The sequence below is a fragment of the Papilio polytes genome, unplaced genomic scaffold (genome assembly GCF_000836215.1).
Source record: "Papilio polytes unplaced genomic scaffold, Ppol_1.0 DF823399.1, whole genome shotgun sequence".
Classification (NCBI taxonomy): domain Eukaryota; kingdom Metazoa; phylum Arthropoda; class Insecta; order Lepidoptera; family Papilionidae; genus Papilio; species Papilio polytes.
Window position 1 is genome coordinate 2607023 of NW_013525805.1, and position 23658 is coordinate 2630680.

Genomic DNA, 23658 nt, shown 5'->3' on the forward strand with positions numbered 1-23658 from the left:
CGGGGAATTACAATTACTGGCAGGACAGTTGAGAGTTGGACTGTTTTCTTGACAATGACCTTGAATGATATCAGCAGTTCTGTCCCAATTGGGAAATACTCCATTGGGACAAAACGGTAGTAACCAGTGACCTGATAGTTCTCGGTCTGAATGTAGATAGTGGTGTGAACACGGACAATGCTATACAGTATTTTGAAGTGTAATTTATTTGCAACAGACGTTACAGTGTGTTAGCGCAGTGCAATTATTTTTAAAGTGTAATATTAAGTCTGTATTTATGTATTATGTGTTCATGATCGAACACCTGAACTATTAATACTAAAATTCTCACTCACTCTAACTTAAAAAAAAACGACCTGTCTTGTCTATGTGTTTGTCTTCTGCGGAAACCCACGGTAAAGTTAATCTATGGACTATGAGAATAGATACAACATTTATGAAATGTATAAAAAATGTGTATAAAAAGGTTTATTGTAAGATTATATTATATATACTTTTTATTTTTTTACTTTAAAATTAGATGGATTGATATCTATGTAAAGCATCACATCTTTGAGTCAGAATTAATTTTAATTTTAAATAAATGAAATAAGTCTTCTGTAACATTTATGCCATTTTCCTCAAAAAAATCTTTTTAATTTTATCTGATGGTAGTTTTGATAAGTTCCATTGTTTCTCCACGCCATTCTTCGACTACCTTACAACTCAAATCTTTCTTCCCAATACCGAAAAAGTATATAAGTAAATTCTTAAAAACACAACATGAAAAATAAAAAAATGACAGTTAATAAAAACTTCCATCCAATTGTCACAAAGTGTCATAATTCAACAAACTTTTAATAGAAAATTATCGGAAAAAAATGAATACCGAAAATCGATACCCCGTTACTGCTTCCTTATTTATGTTAAGAGAAATCAAACAGCGTCAGGAGAAAGTAACTCGAGGGTATCAGTTGTTGAAGAGAAAGACCGAAGCCCTACGCATGAGGGGTAGACAGGCTGCTGTAGAAATGTCCGCCACACAAGCCATGCTGGGGCACACTCTAAGAGAAGCCTACATATCTTTAGCTGCTATTAAATTCACAAATGGAGAATCTAATGCATTAGTTCTTGAAAATGTCGGACAGGTAATTTCGTTATTTTGAATTCAGAGAAGAGAACCACAAATAAAGTTTTGGTAACTGCGTTATATAAGGTTCGCCCATAGCCAGAATCTTAAAACAAACGAAATCAAATATTTTTATTAGGCATTATTATAAAACTCAAAAGCTACTGTGCCGATCCCAAAGATAATTTCAACATTAAAAAGCTACGTTATCGCCGAGTAGCACAGGCTATATTATACTGTTTTATTTCACGTGGACGAAGTCGCCTGCAACAGCTGGTTAGGCATAATTCTGGCGTATAAAACATTCATATTAGTTTCTTACTAGACAAACAGCACGTTTTAATATATTTTAGGCACAAATTCGCGTACTCAGAACACCAGAAAATATATCTGGTGTTGCGACAGTATCTCTTCAGGCTGTAGAAGATTTAACAGCCAGCGACACGCTGCAGTACGCTGGCCTCGGCGCCGGCGGACATCGTACTAGTGAAGCTAAAAAATCTTTCAGAGAAGCTGTTAGAATCCTTGTTAAATTCGCTTCTTTAAGGAATACTTGTCTGCTCCTAGATGAGGCTATAAAATCGACGTTACGGTTAGTGGAAGCATCCAAGATCTACTTCTATTTACATATTTTATTTACATAAAAAATAAAAATAAAATATTACAGCAAAGTAAATGGTATAGAAAAGGTTATAATGCCAAAATTACGCAACACTGAAACTTACATACTCATGGAAATGGGAGAACAAGTAAGTAATGCAAAATGTATAACTGCACCTTGTAAATCCAAAAAATAACGATTCTTTTTTAATTTAGGAAAGGGAGGAATTCCACAGATTAAAAATGGTAAAAGCGAAGAAAAATCAGAAAAAGATCACTCAGAGCCAAAGTCGCGATGACGCAGATTCAATTTTTTCTCACGGTATTTATTGTAAATCCAAAACGGAAAATATGGATAAATATTTATTATCTTCATTAAAAAGCACTCGTTTCAGACACATCGAACTCGCCTTGCACTCGATTCTTCCATACAATTCTGTATCAACGCACAGATCCGGTATTGTCGCAGTCAGATTCCGCGGGAGATGGCAATGTCATCTGCTACCCTCATAATTGGGATGACGAAGATTTATTGTTCTAATTGTTAAATTTATTTATTACGTTAAAGCTGTTCGTCTGTTTTTAAGTTCTCTTTTTATCGAATATGTTAATCGAATGCTATGTGCCAGTAAAGTAATTTGTTAAATGGTTATTTACCTTAAACTATCTATTTATTTACTGTATTTTTCATATCTCAAATGTTGGACTCTATTGGCATAATCAAGCACTTCCAAACTACTTATTACAATACACAAAGATTCAAATGCAGGGTTAAAAAGGGTTTTATTATGTCGTAAATAAGACAAAAACTAAAAATAACAAATTTGAATGTAACGGTTACAAATAGTTTAACCAGATTGCAATTGGCATTATATTGTGGGTTTTACAAAACCCAACCATCGTCCAATCTTTCTTCCATAGGTCTCGTAAAGTATTGACATCTTCTGAATTTTTCTAAAATTTCGCCCTGTAAAAAGTATATGCGTTATTTTAGATCTTAATATCGGAATCAATGCTTTTACCCAAATACTAACAGGTCCAATCTTTTTCATGGTCTCGCTGTAAAATGTAATCGCGCTAGATCCAGTTCCGTATAATGGATATTTCAGATGCATCTGTAAAATCGATACGTATAATTTCCTTTTATGTGCATACTCAATTATGGTTTCATATATTTTTTTCTTACCGTCTTATCAGCAGTCACTTCTAAGTTACGAGGTTCGAATTGATCTTTCACATAATGCGAATCGTACTCGGTACAAAGTTCGTCAGAAGTGTGGACTTTCGACATCTCTTCGATCACCTCGTCTAATATTTGTTCCCAAAAGAAATTGGTCAACATTCGCTTCCGTATACCTGCGCGCAGAATATCGTGTTTTTTAAACATAGTTATAAATAGATTAGTGCGATTAGTGAAAGTAAAAGTTTACCTTGTCCCACATTAGATTTCCTAGGTACTTTAAAACTATCGCGCATTACACTTCCTTTCTCCGGTACCTCACGCCCATCCTGAAGAATCCAAGGTCGGCTATATGATTTACCTTTACCATAAGAAGATGGTTCTATAGGTACTTTCGGATGAAGTCTAACTCTTTCCGCAGGTCTTATTTTTAGTTTCGTTTCTTCAGAGTCAATTATCGGTAAATCAGCTTGAACTTCTTTATTCTCCAAATCCATTTTAGGGATGCAACAATGACAATAAATTAAATAATCAAGTTTCTAATATTCCTTTAACATTTGATAATTGTTGATTCCGTTGCTATAGTAGTATTAATTTCATAAACCGTAAAACGAAACCTATTTTGGTTTATGGGTTCATGACATTCGCTAAAAGTGCTGTCAAAAGTCAGAAATTCAAAGTTAGATTTTCTGTCATTATTTTCGCTGTCATTGTCAAAACCAAAAATGGCCGATGCTTGTCAGGTTCTTCGAAAACAAGATCTGCCTCCTCCGGGGGGCTATAAACCGATTCCTTTTAAAAGGGTACCCGCAAAACAATTCTTTAGTGGTAAGTAAAATAATGGATTATAACTTTTCTTTATTTTTGTTATATTATGTAATCTGTCGTATAGGTTATGTTGTTATTAATCAAAACTCTTTTTGCATATAAAATATTTCGCTTTGCTATTTGTAAAGGGTACACTCTATTCGCTGGTTACATTGGTATGACCATTGGTGCCATCTATTTGTACCAATTAACTGATAAAAGAATCAAGAGACATGAGATCGAGATGCGATCCTCGAAAATGGCCATTTACCCGATGTTACTGGCGGAACGTGACAGGGAATACTTGAAGCAACTCAGGAGGAACCGGGATGCTGAGGCTGAACTGATGAAAGATGTTCCCGGATGGGAGGTAACAAAATTCATACAATATCTGCTTTAAATTTTCCCTTCATCCAGAAACTTCCATCTCTTCCACTGTTTTATAATTGTTGTTCATTCCTTAATTATCTATACTAATATTAAAAAGAGAAAATAACTTTTTTATATATAGCAAGTAAACTGAAAAACTATTGGGCCAATTTCAAAACTTCTTTTACCCCTAGAAAAATATATTATCAGTCATAGGCTATATTACTTTTTTAATTATGGAAGAATGAAAGCACATGCAAACACCAACCATAAATAAAGCAAAACATTTTCTAATGAATCTGCAAATTATTTGGCAGTTATAGAATTTAGTTTGTTTATATAAATTCAGTTGGAATGAGCTATAAATATTTTTTTGTTACAGGTTGGTACATACTATGGTGAGCCTGTATACAAGCTTGTGCCCCAAGATGCTCTTGTGGAGCCAATCTTCCATGAATATTATGCACACACCAACCCCGTGGAATGGTTTAGGAGAGCTTACATTAAATTGCGCTCTTAAATACTCATTTTAGTCTATTTCTCAATAATTATTACAATATTGGCTTTATGTTCCAAAAATTGTTTTGTCTGGATCTATTTTGAAGTTTGAGAAATAGACCAAATTGGTAAAATTAGCACGCAAAGGAAGTAATTTATGTAGTTGCATTGAATAAATACAATTTTGTTTTATTGGATACTGTTTTAGTTTTAAGACACTTTACCTTTAAGACCCCATAATTTCTAGCAAAAGTAAAAAACATGCCAATATAATTAAGTTTGCCTATAGCTTTATCGAAATTAATATAAAAAATCTAGTTAATACAAATATCATCATAAACCCTATAAAATTGATTGTTATGATTTAACTATAGGTAGGGATTTTAGTTTAAAGTAAAACTAGTATCTGCAACTAGTCACTTTCAAAGTGATCTACTATTAAAAAGTTCCTTACTTATGTACTCGGACAAGATTGTTCAGTAAATATAATTGTTTACTTGTTTCCTTAAGGTGAATTTCCAAACATGTACAAAAACTTTTACTAGACACCACAGTGTGACTAAAGACAGGTAGGTTAATAAAAATCATTATTAAAACATATTGTTTATTTACCAAATACAGGATTTTATGGAAAAGTAAAAAAAACATTCACATTGGAAACATAAAGCTTATAAATAAATGTCATTTTCTTACTTCATTGTGGGATTCCACACGAAATATCTAAACAAAAACATTGTTCTCTGTTTTTCATAGAGTGAAAGAGATGGATATATTTTTGTCAGTATAGGCAGTGGTTTACAAATAAAATTGTTTATCACCACTTTTGGATAACTTAAGAAATAATAATTCTGTAAACTCATTAAAAACTGCAGTTCCAAACATTTTCTTAATAGATTTAAATGCTTACAAACTTCAGCTTACAGAAATTTTGTTCATTTGATAATCTTAACTAAACCATTCTCCCATGTTTTATAGTAAAACAAATAAAATATACCCAGAACATGAATGCTCATACATTTTTATGTAAAAAACAATACTAATGGCTATAATTTATTACAGCATTAGTGTTATCATAAGCATAATTCAAGATGGAATTTTCATTTGTGTTTTTTATGTTGTCAATTTGCATAAAAAATTAAGCCCACTAGACACTCAGTTCTGATAATTTCACTGTCAAGCTGTTCAATTAAAACTGTGCATGTGAAGCAAACATTTTAACTGTACAGTACAACTGATGGACAAATTGTTTACTATACAATTCAATTGACATGCAAAATTAACTGTACAATTACAATAGTCTTTTTTATACACCAACAGCCTTAAAAATAAACGCGGTATGAAGTTAAACTTAGGGATACATTAAGTATAAGCAAAATTTGTACTTATTAATATTTGCTTATACTCAGTTTATTAAGTTTAACTTTATTCTGTGTTTATTTCCAAGGCTGTTACAGTTTTAACTGGACAGTTAAACTGTTCAGTTATAAATGAGCGTCTGTATTATACTTCAAACAACCCAATCCCTAATATTGCATAAAACCCATCATACAAATAATATCTATTTAGATTTCTTTATAATCACTTTTGGTTTAAGTTTTACTGTTCTTAGTTTATGCATGTGACTCATTACAAAGAACATTCCGGGGAATGTTAAAACTAAGAGATAAACTCTCATTAAAGACGGCAAATGGAATGCAAAATTCCATTCATTAGGCATTGATACAGAAAACTTCTGCGTTTCTTCAAAATACGGAATATTCCGCAGAATAACTATTGATTCACATAGTATTCCTAATGGGTAGAGAGGTATCCACAGAGTATATCGAAGCCATGTCAGTAAATATATCTCTTTCTTGTAAATTTGAGTGATATAGAATGGATACCTGAAATGCAAATATTACTAATTATTTAAACGGATTTCTTAATATTGAAATCAAAATGACCTTCCATTGTAATGTAAAGTTATATTCAAATGAAGTAAATTCAATTGGTTCAAATACAATTCATTATAAGTCAGACTTTACCAATGGTAATTGTATGAAAACAAAATGAAATACATAAAAAATAAAGCGTAAATTACAGTCAAAATCAAATAATTTTGACAAAAGTTGAGATTGATGGATGGATGGATGTTCTAAATAACTCCAAAATGGCTAAACGGCTCCTAGTGGTATTCGGTATAGATGTCTGTAGATTTTTTTAAATTACTAGAGCACAAAGTATGCCCAACAGTTTGTTTAACAATCAAGTAATAGTTCTTTAAAACATCAGGTAATTTATATAAAGAATTTGTATCAAATTAAATAAAATTACCTGACAACTTCAATAAGACCCCATATCAGGAACAGATAGAAGACAACAGGTTTCGTTTGCATTCGGGGCTCAGCCTCTATCATCACAAACAGGACAAATGCTCGACCACTTATCTGTAGAAATGGTACTAACACACCACCCTGAAATTTAAATACGATTGAACGCTACAATATGTTCTTAAATACTTCACAATAGATAATATAAGTTTTTAATAGTAAAATAAGTTTATTTGTTACATACAAAAAAATTGTCTACAATCTTACCAATATTATAAATGCGAAAGTTTAGATGGATGGATGTTAGAATTTGTAGCCTAAACGTCTTAACGGATTACAATAAAATTTGGTACAGATGTAGAGGATAGCCTGGAAAAACACATAGGCCACTCACTTTTGTTTTTTTTAATACCACGCGGACGGAGTCGCGGGCGAAAGCCAGTATTAGTATAAATTAATGTATAGTAAAATTGGCACATGTTAAAGATAAAAAAAATCATCTAATGTTCATAAATTCTGCTTAGCCTATTATATTTCAGATGTGTCTTTTCTTTTAAATAATTACCTTAGTATAACCGAACATTGGATGCATGACTTCCAAATACTGCATCAACTGCAGGAACTTCATAGCAGAGCCAACATGTTCATATGTGTCTGCTACCGAGTCATACTCCAGCTTAGCGTAACGCACACCCATCACCGCAAGGACATACGTAAATCCGATAAATTGGAACAAATTGTATACAATCAAGTATACCTTTTTGAAATCTTCTGCAAATAAAATGATCACTTTAACTTTTAAAATTTGATTACTGTAAATATGGAGGAGGTGAAACATTTTTCAGGATTATACTAACTTCAATTTATATTTGAATAAAGTAATGACAAATAACATGAGCTAGTATTGGAGCACTAGACTCATACTGTAACACTGGAGTATTCCAATACTTGGCCTTCTGTACTGATATTTCTTTTCTAATTTGTGGTAGATAGAAAAAAATCTAATAAGAAAAGGATGGGGAGTTTAAAGGCTGATAATTTAAGCTCTTGAGTCTTTTAATAAAATACCTTTTCTATACCCCATTTCTTCTTTATGTAGTTGATCATACATTCCAGGATAGTCCTTCATTACATCTCTGGCTTCATCATCACTGTCTATACCATCTTCAGATTTCCAGAGATCAAAATTAATCTAAAAAAAATTAATAGCACTTTTTAATCCTTTAATAGATTTAAAATAATATAAGATACATGATGACTATATTTTAAAACCTTCAACTTATATAATATAATTTAAAAAAACTACTGTATATGATTAATATCTAGTATGGATATAGATTACTTTTTGAAATGAATTACCTTCAACCATGCTGGTTTTTGAGGCTGTGCAGTAAGGCGGGGCCACCAAGCATCTTTTTCTTTCTTTAATATCAACTCTACTCTATTATCGAACAGTTTAATTGTAGTAGTTTGATCATCGTCCTAAAACATTTTAAAAAGAAAACATTTTTTAAATGAACTATTATTTTACAACTGTCAAGAAGATAATTTTAAGTGTTATTTGAATACTTACAGACTTAAGTGATGAAAATAAATCCAAATTAAATCCATATTGGGTTTCGCCGTGCGCACCGATGCCTTTTCCGAAAAACTTTATCTTATTATCAACAATATCTACGTCTGGCTTGACGACATTTTTCAAATCAATTTTCAAGGTTATTAACTTATCAGTTTGAGCCCAATATACAAATGGACTAGGCACAACCATCTTAGGGACAAAATATTTCTTAATTTCCGATTTAATTTCAGAGAAATTCACAATCATAAAATCCGATTCATATCATATCAGTGTCAAACTGACAATCTGTTGTGCTGATCAAAATTTGACAGTTTCTTCCTATGGTTGCTATTGTTCAGTAGTGAACTTGTATTTTAAATAAAAAATAATAGTTACAAACATGACGAATCAAATCAGTGAATGCCTTCAAATGAGGAATAAACTGTACTACCATAGTAGGTTTAATTTTAAGATGTAAAATATTTCTTTTAAACATGAAAAATGATTCGCCGAAGACTTATTGACAGTCAAATTGTAATAATATTTAAATCTGGTAATACTTTTCATATTAGAATTTTGCTGTCAAAAAGCCGTTCGGTCTATTGATGGGTCGCTCGTTTCTGTGTTAAATTATTAATTTACTGCTTTCATTGTATATTATTTCTTTGTTTTACCGTCTAAACATGGTTTAAACAAGTTTCCGTGATATAAATATTATTGAGTGGTTTTGCAGTGACTACTATAAACAAATCCAAAATGTCCGTACCCAACACAGGATTGAGCAAGTTAAAGAAGAAACATATCCGTGTAAAACATCAAAAAGTGAAATTGTTTCGTGCTAATGAACCGTTACTATCTGTTTTTATGTGGGGTGTTAATCATACGGTAATTGTATTATTATTTAAATATGTTAAAATTTTCGTAGAGTGTAACTAATTGTATCGTCGGGCAAAGACGCTCGTTACTTTAACGCGACGATATTATCGCCTGTAAATACATCGTAGTGGTTTATGTTGAAATCAAATTGTATAATTTTGATAATGCATTATGTTTAACATATCTGGCACTTATTCAATTCCTGGCTGCTTACCCTTGTTGTATAAATAGTCTCATTATTTTCAAATGACAGACGTTTTTATCGCCAAAATTTGATGCAGTCATAGATAACTTTTTTTTTCAGATTAATGAACTGAGCCATGTTTCGATACCAGTTATGCTTCTGCCGGATGATTTTAGAGCCTATTCAAAGCTCAAAGTTGACAATCATTTATTTAATAAGTAAGAATTTTTATAATATTTTTTTTTAACCATATGTCTGTAAGTACAGTTAAATCTGATTTTAACAAACTGAAGGGTTAAAAAATTTAAAGGGACTAGTAATTAACTTAATTATTTTAGTATAAATTTCTTGCTTCAATCATGACAAGAATTATTTATGTCTTATCTGCATTTCTTTATATCTCGAGTGCTTACTGATAACAATGCAAGGCACATCTAAACACTTTGGAGGCTGAAAATTGCAAATATTGAGGTTGATTATGAGATAATTAAATTGTATTTGTTAAAATAACAGTTCTTAGTGTATTTGCATTAATGTACTTACTAGCTATCGCCTGTGACTTCATCTGGAAGGAATTAAAAAGAACAATTAGTAGGATTTGTGTCCATCTATCACATGTATACTAGATCCATGCACCTGTTATGGATCTCCATAAAAGCTTTTAACTTTTAGAAAAGAACCAATTATCAACTGAATGTTTTGCATTCATAATGTCACTAGCTGTTGCTTGTGACTTCATCCATGTGAAATATAGCCTATGTTACTCACTAGTTAACTTTCTAAAGATGAAAGAATTTTTAAAATCAACCCAGTAGTTCTTGAGTTATTTCAATTTATACAAAATCCAAAAATATAAATCTCTCCTCTTTATAATATTAGAATAGATTAAATTAAAAGTACAAAGCATCCATTTCCAATCTTATTTAGAACTTTTAAGCATTGAAATTATTTTTTCTTTTATATAGTTTTATAATTTATTTCAGGGAAAACATGCCATCGCATTTTAAAGTAAAGGAATACTGCCCATTAGTGTTCAGGAACCTTCGAGAGAGATTTGGGATTGATGACCTGGACTATAAGGAGTCTCTAACAAGGTAATCACTTCACTATTTATGGTTTCTAATAAGCTACATTCTTGTCTATATCTATCTATGTAACATGTATTTATGGTATATTTTTATTTCCATTATTTCGTACTGGTATCCCTTTTTCCTACCTCTCCCATGGTCCCTAGGTTTAGAAAGCCAGATAATTACCTGTGCTCGAGGGCAATGAAGAGGGTTACCAGTAAATTACGCCGTTCAGAGACAGCACCCTCCAGTGTTGCCAACATGAAAAACGAAACTCACCAAGAAGGGTTATTCCATGATGCGAGTGCATTCGTCAAACGTGGCTTGACGATTAAACGCCTGAGGTCAGCGGAGTTTTTAGCAGCTGTACGAATTCTTTTTACATTTTTTTTATAAATAACAGTTTGTAGTGTGCTATCCGAACTGACACAGCAAAATGCATTACTCGCAAACCACGAAATCACTGGCCATTTTGCCCATACAACACTAAAACACTAGGAGGTATACATTCAATGTTTTTTTTTATATCATGTGTACGTTAAATCTGATCTTAATTTTATCGATAATAATAAATCCATCGTCCCATCACTATTTCCGTGCTTCGATTTGCGTCCTTCCTTCCTTTGGTTTTGTTTACAATGTAACAATACTCACAACATTGCATTAAATCACACCGCAAAATGCACTCGGAAAAATCGCATAGTGTTTTGTATAAATTTACATAAAATGACTCAAAGTTACAAACAGGTTTTAAAATACGTTTACGGCGGTTTTGCCTTAAATGCTGGTATTTTAACAGTCGAACAACAACACCACGAACATTTAAATGACAGGCTTCAAATGTTTTCTCCGTTTTGTCTGATTTGTGTGCGAACCGAAGGCCTAATTTTAGCCTGCTTTCTATTCCCACCCTTTTGGTTATAAGAAAATGATGGGTTGGTAAAGAGATTTTGGCGCAGAAGACGCATAAGAAAAAAAAGTATCCTCTTTATTTGCGTCCCGTTCTCAGGCAATTAAAAGTAGACAACAAATCTGCTATTGCAGATGTCTATGCAGCGGCCGCTTCGCTATTTCGGCGAATACAATGACCGCTTGCTCGATTGCCTCTTTACAAAAATACATACATAACTGTTTCTTTGAGTCAGCATTTTTTTAACCATAGGGTTGTTCTGCTATAGAATGTTGAATTTAATGATGACACGGTTTTTGCGTATTTCACCGGCTTTAAGAAATTGATGCGTCATATCCGCACAGATTTCGCTTTTGCTCTCACGTTAGTTTGTGTTACCAAAGACTGCGCACAATAAAATTCGACTTTGAACTTGGTGTAACGACTTGTTTGTCCTCTGAGACCGCTCATCGGGCTATTTCTGTTTGCGAGATTAATTCCAATTTATTTATTGATTTGGTTTTGTTTTATTACCTGAACCGGGAGGGACTTTTTCACGCTTATTTGTGTATGTATATCAATTCCATTAGGATGTCTACTTTAAAAGATTAATTTTGAAATCTTTCTAATAATATGTTCCCCTCGAGTGACACTGGGGGTCTTTTTCGTATTCTTTTGTTTATTTTTTAATCAGTAATCTATTCAGTTTGTAAATTCACATGAATAAGTTACCTTAGAAGTTTAGTCGACGTTAACAATTTCTTGAAGTCGATGACAACTGATTTTCATAGCACTAATGTGAAATTTCTTACAATAGTTAGTGATCATACAATTTGAGATTTGTATACGATAGCGTTTAGTCACTTTGTAACATAAAGTTTCTATTTTTATGTTGTTTTATGACCGTTATCATTCTAAATGAAATTGGGCTATATGGACTATCACATTATCTACTAAGATAATATACAATTTGCGGAATCGATATAAATTCAGGATGTATACGTTAACGATATCGATGATATTCTATGTAAACTAGATATAGTTTTGATAAGTTAGTTTTCTCATTGTTTTTCTTATCTCTATATCACTTTTTATCATCTTAATAAAGTAATAATAATACAAGTTATTTGTAATAATGCTAATGACCTAAAATGTGACGTAATCGTTCATAATTCATTAGCCGTTATTCTAGTATGTCCACACTTTGCTAAGTCAAAGATTTCTAAAGTATCATTGCATTTTTTCTATCCCAAATGGAATGCTAAATAGCATTCTTTTGATCTATATTACCGTGAGAAGTAGAGGAAGAAAAAACAACTTTATGCGTCCTCTCCCGTGCCACTTAAAAATATGCAACACATCTGCAAATACAGATATCTTAGGAAGCGGTTACTTCCCTATTTTGGCGAATTTAGTTGTCCCCTTGCTCGTATGCCAATTAATAAGAAACCACACAGAATCGTTTCATCATACCTCTCTAAAACAGACATGACATGTGCATTTTAACCGACGTCTTAATAGAAGGTTTTTGTATATGTGTTTGTATGGAAAACCAACTGTTACAGCGTCTCTGATTAAACTTAAATGGTATTTATAACAAAATAATGTCAACTAATCTATCTTAAAACAAAACAATCTGTGAATTGTTTGGACGATATCCTTTATTTTAATAACGAAGTTAAAATGACCTCGTACTGCGTCTTTGTCCATAACGATCGATAGCTGTCGTGAGCAATACACTTGCCCCAAAGCTTTCCTAACCGTATACATTACTAACTAGCTGTAACTCGCGACTTCGCTCGCGTCAAATTAAAAAAATATAGCCAATGTTACTCACTGATAATGGAGTTTTTTAATAGTGAAACAATTTTTGAATTCAGCACAGTAGTTTTTACGTGAATCAAATACAAATTCCTATTTGTAATCGTATATCATATAAATCTTATAAATGCGAAAATTACGATAAATGGATGGATGTTTATTAGCGTTTGTAGCCTAAACGGCTGAACGGATCTCCATGTAATTTGCTACAGGTGAGAGCATAGTCTGGAAGAACACATAGGCTACTTCTTATTCCGGGAATAGTTAAGGTTCCCGTTGGATTCCTTCATTTAGTTTTTTAATGTTTACTCGATCATTCTGTAACGGTTCAACATATCTTATTGAAATTTGGCACAGATATAAAACTAAGTCTGGAGTACACATGAGATAAGGTTCATCCTCGATCACTGTCCGGTTCCCGAGGGATACGTAGCTTTTTGTTATTGTTATAGTTTGTATGTTTTCTAATAACCCGCGGACGAAGTCGCGGGCAACAGCTAGTATTAGTATAAAAGTTAACATGGTTAGCAAATGAGGCTCTATAAGAGACAATCACAGTCGTTTAGTTAAATAGGATTAAATAAATTTTTTATACAAAGTATGTTGAAATTTAGTGATGATTGAAATTTTTTCCTGTTGGCCGAAAGGTAAACATGGGTACTAAATATTTGAGTGAAGTTGAAGGTTATCAATATATAGATTGTGTGATAGATAAATGAAAGGAAATTGAAATTTTATCTAATGACGTATTGAATAGCGAATAAAGATAATATAAGTGGTGTTTTATGATTCTATGAAAACGGATTTGAACACCGGAAACACACTTAGTTTATTCCCTAAGGGTTCTCTATAAAAACAATATGTACAAAAATATATTCATAATTAAATTCCTCTGTGGTAAGTGTCCCGTTGGACCGGTTGTATCTATTAAATCATTCTACTCAATGTGAGAAAAATTCCCATTGGGCCGATCGAGTAGACGAAACGGCCCAACGGGAAACCACCACCGTGATATGTGAACGTACTATACTATACAGAATGAATTCCTACTAACTTTTTTTGTTCGTTTTGGTTGACGTTTGGGTTTTTGAGTTCTTTTTTTAATGAATTTTATTAATAACGATATAAACTATTACTGTTACTATTACTATTACTATTACTTAAAAAGATAAAGAAGTAAATAAACTAAAAATAAGATATTGGTTTATGTTTTTTTATTACTATAAGATGTGTAGTGAAGTAGTTTTTAAGAGAACACTTTAAGCAGCCCTTTTTTAGTTAAAATTACTGCAATGCATTGTCACTTGTGCACATTGCACATAATAGTATCGAGAATTTGGTTTGTAAGTCAAAGCAATATTGTAGGGAAATTTATATATACTGCAAACGTCTTAAGTATAAGGCTCACATCGATATTTACTAATGATTTCATTGTAACAATTTACTTAATGATTCTTGCGGTTAGAATAAATGTCTATAGATTAATTAGTACAGCCTTTTGGCTTGAAATGATATTTTCTGTGTAATTTGAAATTAAGAATTTCAAGTCTGGTAACCTAAGGGCCCTCGAGTATTACTGTCAGAGGTTTATGCGTCTTCCATTCTTTCTGGAAGTAGTTTCTTCTTGTATTTCCTGTCTTTATAATGATTGTGTGATTTTCATTATTCATAGCTTAAATTTTATTAACTCGATACTGTTTTTTTGTCGACAGATCTCAGCCCATCCCGGACGATTCTTCTGGCAAATCTGGCGCAAAGTTTTATCAGAGCTACGATCGTCTCTTCATCCTGAAGACCCTCACTTCGGAGGAGGTGGAACGGATGCACTCTTTCCTTAAACATTATCACCCGGTGAGTTTTATTTATTTTTATAGACTTACTACCTTTCGCAACTCCGTGTACGTGAAATTAAAAAAACAAAACAAGGAAGCAACCTATGTGAGCTAAATTTCATCGAGACCGTTCAGCAGTTTAGGCTACAACCTACAAACTCTTAACAAATGTCTATGTATCCAAACTTTCGCGTTTGTAATATTAGTTTGACTAACTTTAAAACCCTCTGTTAAGGGCACCGTTTATAATTTGTTTTAGAATTTTTTTTAATTACGTAAACAAATGATTTAAAAAACGCATCACAATATACCGAGAGTTTATTTCTGGTTAAGCTATAATTATTTACATAATAATAGCATAGGTTCTCTACATTTTTAAGTTTCTATATAGTTTAAGTAGGTGTTGTTCGCGACTTTGCTCGCATGAAATAATAAAAACCTAACCTGTGTTATTCACCGATAACGTAGCTTTTTAATGGTGAAAGATTTTTAAAATCGGCCCAGTAGTTTTTGAGTAATTTCAATTTATACAAAAATGTAAATTTTTCTTCTTTATAGTAGTATAAATGTACATATATTTATGTGGCTGTATATAATGAATGTATCATAGCAACAATATATGAAGACATTAAGATGCTCTGTAATCTGTTTTAAACGATCCGACCTTCTGATCAAATTAAATTACTTCGTGTTCGTTGTGCCTGAGCGAGCACTCTGAGAGAAAATTTTTGCCCTATTAAGAGGGTAATAATTTTACAAGATTTATGGCCGGTTTCCCAACTACATTTAACCATTCGTTAATGTTTTTTTATTCGATAATTTCATGAAATGCGTATGTACGCAACTTGAGGATTACTCCGTTGAAACTTAGATCAACCTAACACTAACGAATAAATAGGTGACAAATAAAAGACATCTTCGGAAACCTAGCATGATGGTTTTGAACTTGTGTATACTGTTTTGTTAACTAAATTCTATCATGTACAGTACCCTATAACTGCCTGAGATTGGAATCAATTTGTCGTTAGAATTTTATCACGTCACTGTTTTTTAGGTTTTAATTTAGTTAGTGTATTGAAGATTCAGAAATAAAAAACATAAAAATACATGTATTTTGTTTAAATTTAAAATTACGTATGTTGAAGTTCCCATTGTTTATAATTTGTATTCTACGTGCATATTCTTAGGCCCACTGTCATTAAAATGTATGTTGTAACGATGTTCCGTACTAGGGTAGAATTTAAAACATTAAAAAAAGTTAATTTGTTTTGTATTAGGTTATTTTAGTAACTATGTTTTATTATGTTTCCTTGTTCTGTGCTTGCATATATTTATTATTAGCTGTTCCCGTGCGATTTTATCAGCATAAAATTATTTTATTGTTTACATGTGTCAAATTGTCAATTGCAAATGTCAAAATGATACATCATGACAAAACTTGGCAACCTTGCTTGCTTGATGTTGGCAGCAACTTATGATCTCTTTCCTACATTAGGGATTTTATTTAAAATATTTATCCCCTAAGTTTAATGGCGTAAAAATATACAGCCTAAAGCGTTACGTAAGTGTAGGGCTTTTTATTGAAAAAAGAATTATTCAAAAATATGCTGTAATTGCTGACATTTTAGGCAACAAAGAAGTGTCACGCTTTATTATAATATTATAGATTTAAATTCATTTTGAATTAAAGGTTATGTTTTAACTTGAAATGTAAGTAAAGTTATATTTTTGAACTTTAAGAACTTACAGAAAATATATCTCCTGCTTTACTCAGAGTGGTAAATAATCACTAAAGGTGTTTCTTAGCATAGATGTAAGATATACTAAGGAACTACTGAAGCAACCATTACGTGGTTCTAAGTGTGGCAGTGATTTGAATATAATTACGCGAGAATTAGAGGTCCTAAATATTGTATAATAGAATTCTTCATATATTTGTATGGATTGTGTTTATTTTAATGTATATTTCCATTTCTTAGCTTAGCTTATATCGTATCAACAGTTATCTAATCTCGTCAGAACATTCCCCTGTATCGTACAATTTGACAATGTATATCGTAATGTTAAGTTTTCTAGTTCGCTGCAGTACATTTGTACTTACTGCACTAAAACATTATTTTATTTTATAGTAAAATCTAAAAAGTCTTCCAAAAGCCGAGTACGGTACTGTCTAAGCTCGGCGGTTTTTCCAAATAAAATAAAAAAAAATGAAATAACATTTATTCTTATCACCACTACAACACAATTAGGAATAAGAGAAAAAAAACACAACAAAGTAATTAAAAAAGGGGTAATAAAGACTTAATTACAGGATAAACAAAGTATTTAACATGTGTATTGCAGTGCTGACCAAATCAGTTCAATATGGCCAAATATTGAAACGAATTTTAGACACTTACAAAGGTGTTACACCAATACAATCTGAGAGACGACAAAATTAGAATAAACTTTAGAGTTTTAGCCTGGCCTTATCTTTGAAGACCTTGTTATATATTAAAATATAATTACCGTATTCGGCCGTTGGGATCCATCTAGAAACTAGTGAATCTCTACCGAAAATCTCTAAAGGTCTAAATATTTAAATTCCGATAAACCATTAGGCCATTACGGGTAAGGATTTCCGATCATGTGGTCGAGTCGTAAACCATATCTTAGCACTAGCCTAGAGCTAAGTTAGAAAGCTGTAAGAAATATTAGTAAACCAGCTTTCGCCCAGGACTCCGTCCGCGCGAAATTAAAAAAAAAAACTAATGCAAGTCGCTTATATGTTCTTCCAGACTATCCTCTTCATTCATGTCAAATTTCATCGAAATCCGTTCAGACGTTTAGGCTAAAAACTCTAACAAACATTCATACATCCATCTAAACTTTTGCATTTATAATATTAGTATGATTAACAAAAATCTGTTGATCTTTTAAAAAAAAGGTGGATGTCTATGTCATTCGATGATCACCTCTTTACTTATAAAAACCCTTTAGAGTACTTAAGTGATCATTGGACATACATTTAGATTTTAATGTTATTTTATGTATTTTACAGTACATAGTGGAGCGACATGGTAAGACGCTGTTGCCGCAATACCTTGGCATGTACCGGTTGACGGTAGATGGTATCGAACACTACCTCGTAGCCACCAGGAATGTGTTCTCCAATCACCTCAATATACACAGGTAGGTACTACAATAGTCTAGAACATAGAAATGTGGGTTCCTTATCATGTTTTTAATGTAACAGCCAGACATTTAATAAATATATCGACTAGACATAGTGGATAACATTTTTCACCGGTAATAACTTTGAAAGGTACTATGTCATTTGTCAAGTTTAGTGTCCCCTCATGTCCTTGTATAGACATTTTAAAAAAATATTTACTCCTTTTGGCAGTTCTTTTAAATACAGTTAATTATAGACATTTTGTTTTGAGCATCTGAAAAATCTCTCAAGAAAAATGTCTACTATGCTTCCTCTATACATTTTGTGAATCTCTATGGTAACAGCACATATTGCTCTTGTGTACTAATTGCTTTTGGAAATTGGTGATTTTTCTCTTCTCTTGGATGTGCCATTTAATGGATTATTGGTCACAAATATATTTTCTTTATAAGCATACAATGAATTTCTGTTGTTTCCAGAAAGTACGATCTAAAAGGGTCGACAGTAGACCGTGAAGCGTCGGAGAAGGAGCTGGAGAAGGAACTGCCCACGTTAAAGGATAACGACTTCATCAAGCAAGGAGTCAGGATCGACATTGGTGATGCTGCCAAGGATAAGCTGCTGGAGACCCTCACTGCTGATGTTGAGGTATGTGTTGATGACGTCTTCTAAAGATATAGTCGATAGAAGGAACTAGAGAAGATAAATTGATATACAGAGTGTTTTAATGAATGGATCAAAAGATTTTTGGAGGTTGAAGATTTTAGTATTTATCGATTATCCCGAAATATGTCCTGAAGTTGTTAGATCGGAGGTTGTTTATTTTTTTTGTAAATGTTTTAAAAACAATGTTTTTAAAACTTTTTTATTCCCCTGTATAGACTTAAGAGCGTCGGTGGCTCTGTGGTTTAAACACTTGACTTGTAATCTACAGATCTTAGGTTCGAATACTGCCATGTACCAATGTGATTTTCGATTTTTCGAATTTTCATACGTACATAATTCACCCGACGTTCTTACGGTGAAGGAAAACATCGTGATGCAACCTACACATATCGGCGAAGAAATTCAAAGATATGTGTGAAGTCAACCAACCCGCAGTGGGCCAGCGTGGTTGACTATGGCCTAGTCACCCCCTTATTAGGGTATGCTCCGAGCCCCTCAGTGGGAACATATAGTGAGCTGGTGATGACGATAGACTTAAGTGATGATATATTTCTGTAGTTCATAAGCCCCTTGTCAATAGTAAAATGCCAGAAAATTCTTGTCTTGTGTGCTTAGGTATGACACATTATTAAATGAACTAACCTCGATAAGAGTGCCCTATAAGTTTCTTACACTGTTTATTATTTGCATTATTTGTGTCTCGACTTCGAAATAAGTAATAATTGTACGTTATGTTTTGTTTAGTTTCTAACGAAACTACACTTGATGGACTATTCGCTGCTGCTCGGAGTGCACGAGTGCGGCCGCGGCGAGGCGGAGGCGGAGGCGGCGCGGCAGCGGGACGCGGAGGCCGACAGCGAGCCCGACACCGACAGCGACAGCGACACCGACAACCGACACCACGGCGACAGGTACACCGACATACACCGACATACGCTGACATACACCGACATAACACGGACGTGATAGGTATCAGGACTTGACATTCATGGTCATTTTCCCATTTTAAGCTATACTAATATTATACAGGAAAGAGTTTTTGTATGTATTAAAATAAACTCAAAAACTACTGGGCCGATTTCAAAAATTTCACCATCAAAAAAGTAAATAATCGCTGAGTAATATAGGCTATGTTTTATTTTTATTTTCCGTGAATGACGTCGCGAGCAACAGCTAATAAAGGAGGCCCCTAGATTATCTAGTTAGAGGCATCTAAATACAATCACAGTCACAAGGCCCTCGGGGCCATAGGGTCTCGAGGCCCTTAGGATCCCAGGGCCTCTAGGGTCCGAGGGCCCCCGGTGTGTGTGTGTGAGCGGAGCGCGCTGTCAGCAGGTGGGGCTACAACACGCCGCCGGACAGCCCGCGCGGCTTCGCGCGCCACGCGCTGCGCTACGAGGGCATCATACCGGAGCTGGATATATACGCCATACCCAGCCAGGATGGTAAATCTATTTTATACTAGTTTAATAAACACACATTTGTTATGTAGGATTTTAGTAATAACTGCATATTTTTGAATAATTTTCTTTTTTAAAAAATGCACTTACTATACAATTAACATGAGTTAGAGTCATATGCATCTCGCACGACTAAATGTTTAGTGGAAAAGAGGTTTATGGTGAAATTTAGGTATAAATTATTTTTTTTATTTTTATAAAGTACAGTAAAACTAATTTGAGAGGTATTTGTAATGAAGATATTTATTGATCTGATTTTTTTCTAATTTCAGCTGCACCTAAAAAAGAAATATACTTCGTTGCCCTAATCGATGTGCTCACACATTATGGAGTTAAAAAACAGGTAAATATAAATGTTGATTACCACATTTAACTATAATTTGACCAGAATAAATTTATTGCCAGAAAATAATAAACTACGTGCAATGCACAGACTTTTTCTTAGAACAGAAAAATGGTACTTAACAGTCGGTGCCCGCTTCTACAGTAATATAATTAAACAAACATATACATAGTAACATAGGCCATATTTTTAATTATTTAAGAGTTCGTTTGTATGTATTGAAATAACTCAAAAACTACCAGGCTGTTTTTAAAAATTCATTCACCGTTATAAAGGCAATTCTTCTCTTAGCAACATAGGCTATATTTTGTACTATTTTTTAATTCCTCTTTATAATAAGTGTTATTTATTTTTGTTAATGCTATAATTTTATTTTCAGGCGGCGAAGGCAGCTAAAACAGTGAAATACGGCAGTAATGTAGATGGCATATCTACGTGTGACCCGGAGCAGTACGGCAAGAGGTTCATAGAGTTTGTAGCCAAGGCCATTGAAGGCAACTAGACTGTGCATTGCTTCTTTTAGTGAGAACTATTCAAATTAACACTAAAATATCGTATACGTCAATATGTTGACATTATTTCAAATATTGAGAGCAATTATATAAGAAAGACAGTTTGCTGACAATCTCCTGTACATTTAATAGGAATTGTTTGATATCAGTCGAAAATATATGCAATTTAATGTTTTCAAATTGAAAATATAACCAAAAGTCAAATCATTGAATTTAAGTAAATTTCCATGTTATATTTCTGTTTAAAATTATCAAACCTTATTTATTTACTGAACATTAGTATTATTTTACGTTTAATTTATAAAAGGTCGGTGGAAAATGGATTTAACAGGGTTGTAGGACCGATTGAGGAAAGTTAATTTAAACATATTCACTAAAAGAAGCATTGCATATGTGAAAGATAATCCCCACGACTTTATCTGACTAAAAGAATGAGGTTCACTCAGAAACGTTTCACGGTTACTGACAGAGACCCTTAGTATTTACCACTAAAGGCCTTTTTAGTTATATCACTAAAGGCCTTTTTAGTTATACCACTAAAGGCCTTTTTAGTTATACCACTAAAGGCCTTTTTAGTTATACCACTAAAGGCCTTTTTAGTTATACCACTAAAGGCCTTTTTAAAAACTGTATCATTAAAGACCTTGTAGTAATTATGCCATTAGAGGCCTTTTCAGTAACTATCTACACTAAAGGTCTTTCTACCTCTGAAGTAAGTCTAGTAACTGTCTACCCCTGAAGGGCCTTTTTAATAACTATCACAACGGACCTTTTTAGTTATTGTCTACCATTAAAGACCTTTTTAGTAACTACCACCAAAGGCCTTTTTTAGTAATTTTCTACCACTAGGGGCCTTTTTAGTGTCTGTCTACCACTAAAGGACTTTTTAGTAACTTTCTACCACTAAAGGCCTTTTTAGTAACAGTTTACCACAAAAGACCTTTTTATTGTCTACCTCTAAAGGCCTTTAGTATTTGTGTATCTGTTTTTTTGGGTATTTTGTAGTACTAAAGGTCTTCTTTAGTAACCGTTAATCGAAAGAGTGTCGGAAGTCTATGAATTTAAACCCTCAGTATGAGGTTCTTTAAAACGGCAGGAACGTAAAGACTTTGATGTCAATCTACCTCTTTCTATTGGTCTAGATTTAGCTAGAGTGGTATAGAAGATACTAAATAATCGTGTATTCTAACTTGTATCATGTTTAAAGTAATTTATAATGAAACATAGTGTTCGCTTCGGTATACGGTAATGTTACCGTGGGTTACAATTTGTCTAGGCAGATTATAAAATGACATCAACTTTTAATACTGCAACTTGCAGCAATGTATTAGAGGTTTAAACTAGTACAGTCAGCTGTACATATTTTTATGCATTTATAATTTACAAACTTGTATTTTATTCATTTCCATAATTTAATAGCATTATTGTCATCATATAAGCATATTTGAAATGGAAGATGTGTGCAATTTTCTGTAGATAAATGTATACTTTTGGCAGCTGACTGTACAAGTACTCAATACAGTCGAGGAATTTTATTTCCTACCCAATGTAATGACATTTGGAAGCAATGCAATTATAGTCGAACAAGGATATCTGGGATGGTGAGAAATCTGTCAGAAAATATGTAAAAAATTATATAAAAAATTATATAAAATGACAGCTAGAAAGATCTTGACACTTTTTTGACATTGTGTTTGTGAGCTGTCAATTAATTTATGGTCACCGTGTCAGATATCCTTGTCAAAGATATCTAAGAAATATATAGACGAGGCAGTGAATAACATTTTTTAACTGGTACTTTCTCTGACAGGTACTAATTCAGTTGTCAAGTTTAGTGCCACTTCGTGTGTACATGTAATAAAAAATACAATATAATAAGCTCCATCTTTTGTTAAAAACTAAGATCAGTATTACAAAATAAAAAAAACTTTTTAAGATTATTTAATTACACTTATTGGCAATACAATTAATATTGACATGTAGTTTTGACACTGTCAATAGATTGTTAAAAATGTTTACAGTGAACTGTCAACTTTGCTTCTTCTATGTATTTTTTGAATCTTTGGTTGACTTATAGTTCTTATGAATAATTCTTTATTTACAATTGCAGCGTAGCAAGGTCTTTTTTTATTTTCATATATACTTTACTGCCATTTTACTGTTGTGGAAGTAAATGTAATAATTTTAAACTAATTTATTTCGACCAAAAATCGTAGTTGGAATTACTATGCATTTACAACAAGCTAAGTAATTTCTTTGAAGCAGTTTTAAATGTCATGTTAACATTTTACCTACACACAGTTATAACTGATCATTATTTTTTCTCTTATTCCTTTTTTTTTTGCACCTAAAATGACTAGAATATAATACAGTCAGCTGCATAAAAATGTACACATTTACAATTTTTTTGTCTTCGATTTTA

The 23658-nt window shown here is 32.7% G+C and overlaps 6 protein-coding genes across 8 annotated transcripts in view; 4 read left to right on the top strand and 2 right to left on the bottom strand.

Moving 5' to 3' along the window:
• Positions 1-203, top strand: part of LOC106104737 (mucin-5AC-like) — a 7101-nt gene extending 6898 nt beyond the window's left edge. The window contains exon 9 of the mRNA XM_013284867.1: positions 121-203. Coding sequence (XP_013140321.1) covers positions 121-203 — 83 coding nt within the window. The remainder of the gene's footprint in view (positions 1-120) is intronic.
• Positions 204-778: 575 nt separating this feature from the next.
• Positions 779-2371, top strand: LOC106104925 (V-type proton ATPase subunit D 1-like). The gene is made up of 5 exons (XM_013285124.1): positions 779-1127; positions 1462-1700; positions 1776-1857; positions 1925-2030; positions 2092-2371. Exons 1-5 carry the CDS (start codon positions 861-863, stop codon positions 2247-2249), a joined length of 852 nt encoding a protein of 283 aa, XP_013140578.1. The 5' UTR covers positions 779-860; the 3' UTR covers positions 2250-2371.
• Positions 2372-2472: 101 nt separating this feature from the next.
• LOC106104923 lies at positions 2473-3490 on the bottom strand. Its single transcript, XM_013285122.1, has 4 exons — positions 3139-3490; positions 2895-3064; positions 2743-2823; positions 2473-2675 (listed from the first exon to the last, which is right to left on the bottom strand). Exons 1-4 carry the CDS (start codon positions 3383-3385, stop codon positions 2592-2594), a joined length of 582 nt encoding a protein of 193 aa, XP_013140576.1. The 5' UTR covers positions 3386-3490; the 3' UTR covers positions 2473-2591.
• A 91-nt stretch (positions 3491-3581) lies between these two features.
• LOC106104924 (NADH dehydrogenase [ubiquinone] 1 alpha subcomplex subunit 13) lies at positions 3582-4759 on the top strand. Its single transcript, XM_013285123.1, has 3 exons — positions 3582-3716; positions 3845-4065; positions 4447-4759. The coding sequence occupies exons 1-3, from the start codon at positions 3614-3616 to the stop codon at positions 4582-4584; spliced, it is 462 nt and encodes a 153-aa protein (XP_013140577.1). The 5' UTR covers positions 3582-3613; the 3' UTR covers positions 4585-4759.
• A 434-nt stretch (positions 4760-5193) lies between these two features.
• LOC106104854 (very-long-chain (3R)-3-hydroxyacyl-CoA dehydratase) lies at positions 5194-8754 on the bottom strand. Its single transcript, XM_013285038.1, has 6 exons — positions 8445-8754; positions 8231-8353; positions 7940-8063; positions 7437-7642; positions 6876-7015; positions 5194-6445 (listed from the first exon to the last, which is right to left on the bottom strand). Exons 1-6 carry the CDS (start codon positions 8694-8696, stop codon positions 6121-6123), a joined length of 1170 nt encoding a protein of 389 aa, XP_013140492.1. The 5' UTR covers positions 8697-8754; the 3' UTR covers positions 5194-6120.
• A 233-nt stretch (positions 8755-8987) lies between these two features.
• Positions 8988-21841, top strand: LOC106104853 (phosphatidylinositol 5-phosphate 4-kinase type-2 alpha). Of its 3 annotated transcripts, none has more exons than XM_013285034.1 (10): positions 8988-9314; positions 9610-9707; positions 10473-10583; positions 14982-15120; positions 18142-18272; positions 18735-18903; positions 19666-19832; positions 20254-20366; positions 20654-20724; positions 21104-21841. In XM_013285034.1, exons 1-10 carry the CDS (start codon positions 9186-9188, stop codon positions 21224-21226), a joined length of 1251 nt encoding a protein of 416 aa, XP_013140488.1. In that variant the 5' UTR covers positions 8988-9185; the 3' UTR covers positions 21227-21841. The 3 variants fall into 3 exon arrangements, with proteins under 3 accessions (XP_013140488.1, XP_013140489.1, XP_013140490.1); XM_013285035.1 differs by having other exon boundaries at positions 20257-20366; XM_013285036.1 differs by having other exon boundaries at positions 20284-20366.
• The last annotated feature ends 1817 nt before the right edge of the window (positions 21842-23658 follow it).

Bases quoted from the DNA above. Each gene is read 5' to 3' on its own strand.
- LOC106104925 (XM_013285124.1), top strand. From the start codon at position 861: ATGAATACCGAAAATCGATACCCCGTTACTGCTTCCTTATTTATGTTA. The intron at 1,858-1,924 runs GTAAGTAATGCA...TTTTTAATTTAG, and splicing joins TCATGGAAATGGGAGAACAA to GAAAGGGAGGAATTCCACAG. The intron at 2,031-2,091 runs GTATTTATTGTA...TTCATTAAAAAG, and splicing joins AGATTCAATTTTTTCTCACG to CACTCGTTTCAGACACATCG.
- LOC106104923 (XM_013285122.1), bottom strand. From the start codon at position 3,385: ATGGATTTGGAGAATAAAGAAGTTCAAGCTGATTTACCGATAATTGAC. The intron at 3,065-3,138 runs GTAAACTTTTAC...TTCTGCGCGCAG, and splicing joins GAAATCTAATGTGGGACAAG to GTATACGGAAGCGAATGTTG. The intron at 2,824-2,894 runs GTAAGAAAAAAA...TCGATTTTACAG, and splicing joins AAGTGACTGCTGATAAGACG to ATGCATCTGAAATATCCATT.
- LOC106104854 (XM_013285038.1), bottom strand. From the start codon at position 8,696: ATGATTGTGAATTTCTCTGAAATTAAATCGGAAATTAAGAAATATTTT. The intron at 8,354-8,444 runs GTAAGTATTCAA...AAAATGTTTTAG, and splicing joins TATTTTCATCACTTAAGTCT to GACGATGATCAAACTACTAC. The intron at 8,064-8,230 runs GTAATTCATTTC...AATTTTTTTTAG, and splicing joins AAAAACCAGCATGGTTGAAG to ATTAATTTTGATCTCTGGAA.
- LOC106104924 (XM_013285123.1), top strand. From the start codon at position 3,614: ATGGCCGATGCTTGTCAGGTTCTTCGAAAACAAGATCTGCCTCCTCCG. The intron at 3,717-3,844 runs GTAAGTAAAATA...CTATTTGTAAAG, and splicing joins CGCAAAACAATTCTTTAGTG to GGTACACTCTATTCGCTGGT. The intron at 4,066-4,446 runs GTAACAAAATTC...TTTTTGTTACAG, and splicing joins AAGATGTTCCCGGATGGGAG to GTTGGTACATACTATGGTGA.
- LOC106104853 (XM_013285034.1), top strand. From the start codon at position 9,186: ATGTCCGTACCCAACACAGGATTGAGCAAGTTAAAGAAGAAACATATC. The intron at 9,708-10,472 runs GTAAGAATTTTT...AATTTATTTCAG, and splicing joins GACAATCATTTATTTAATAA to GGAAAACATGCCATCGCATT. The intron at 18,904-19,665 runs GTATGTGTTGAT...TGTTTTGTTTAG, and splicing joins CCCTCACTGCTGATGTTGAG to TTTCTAACGAAACTACACTT.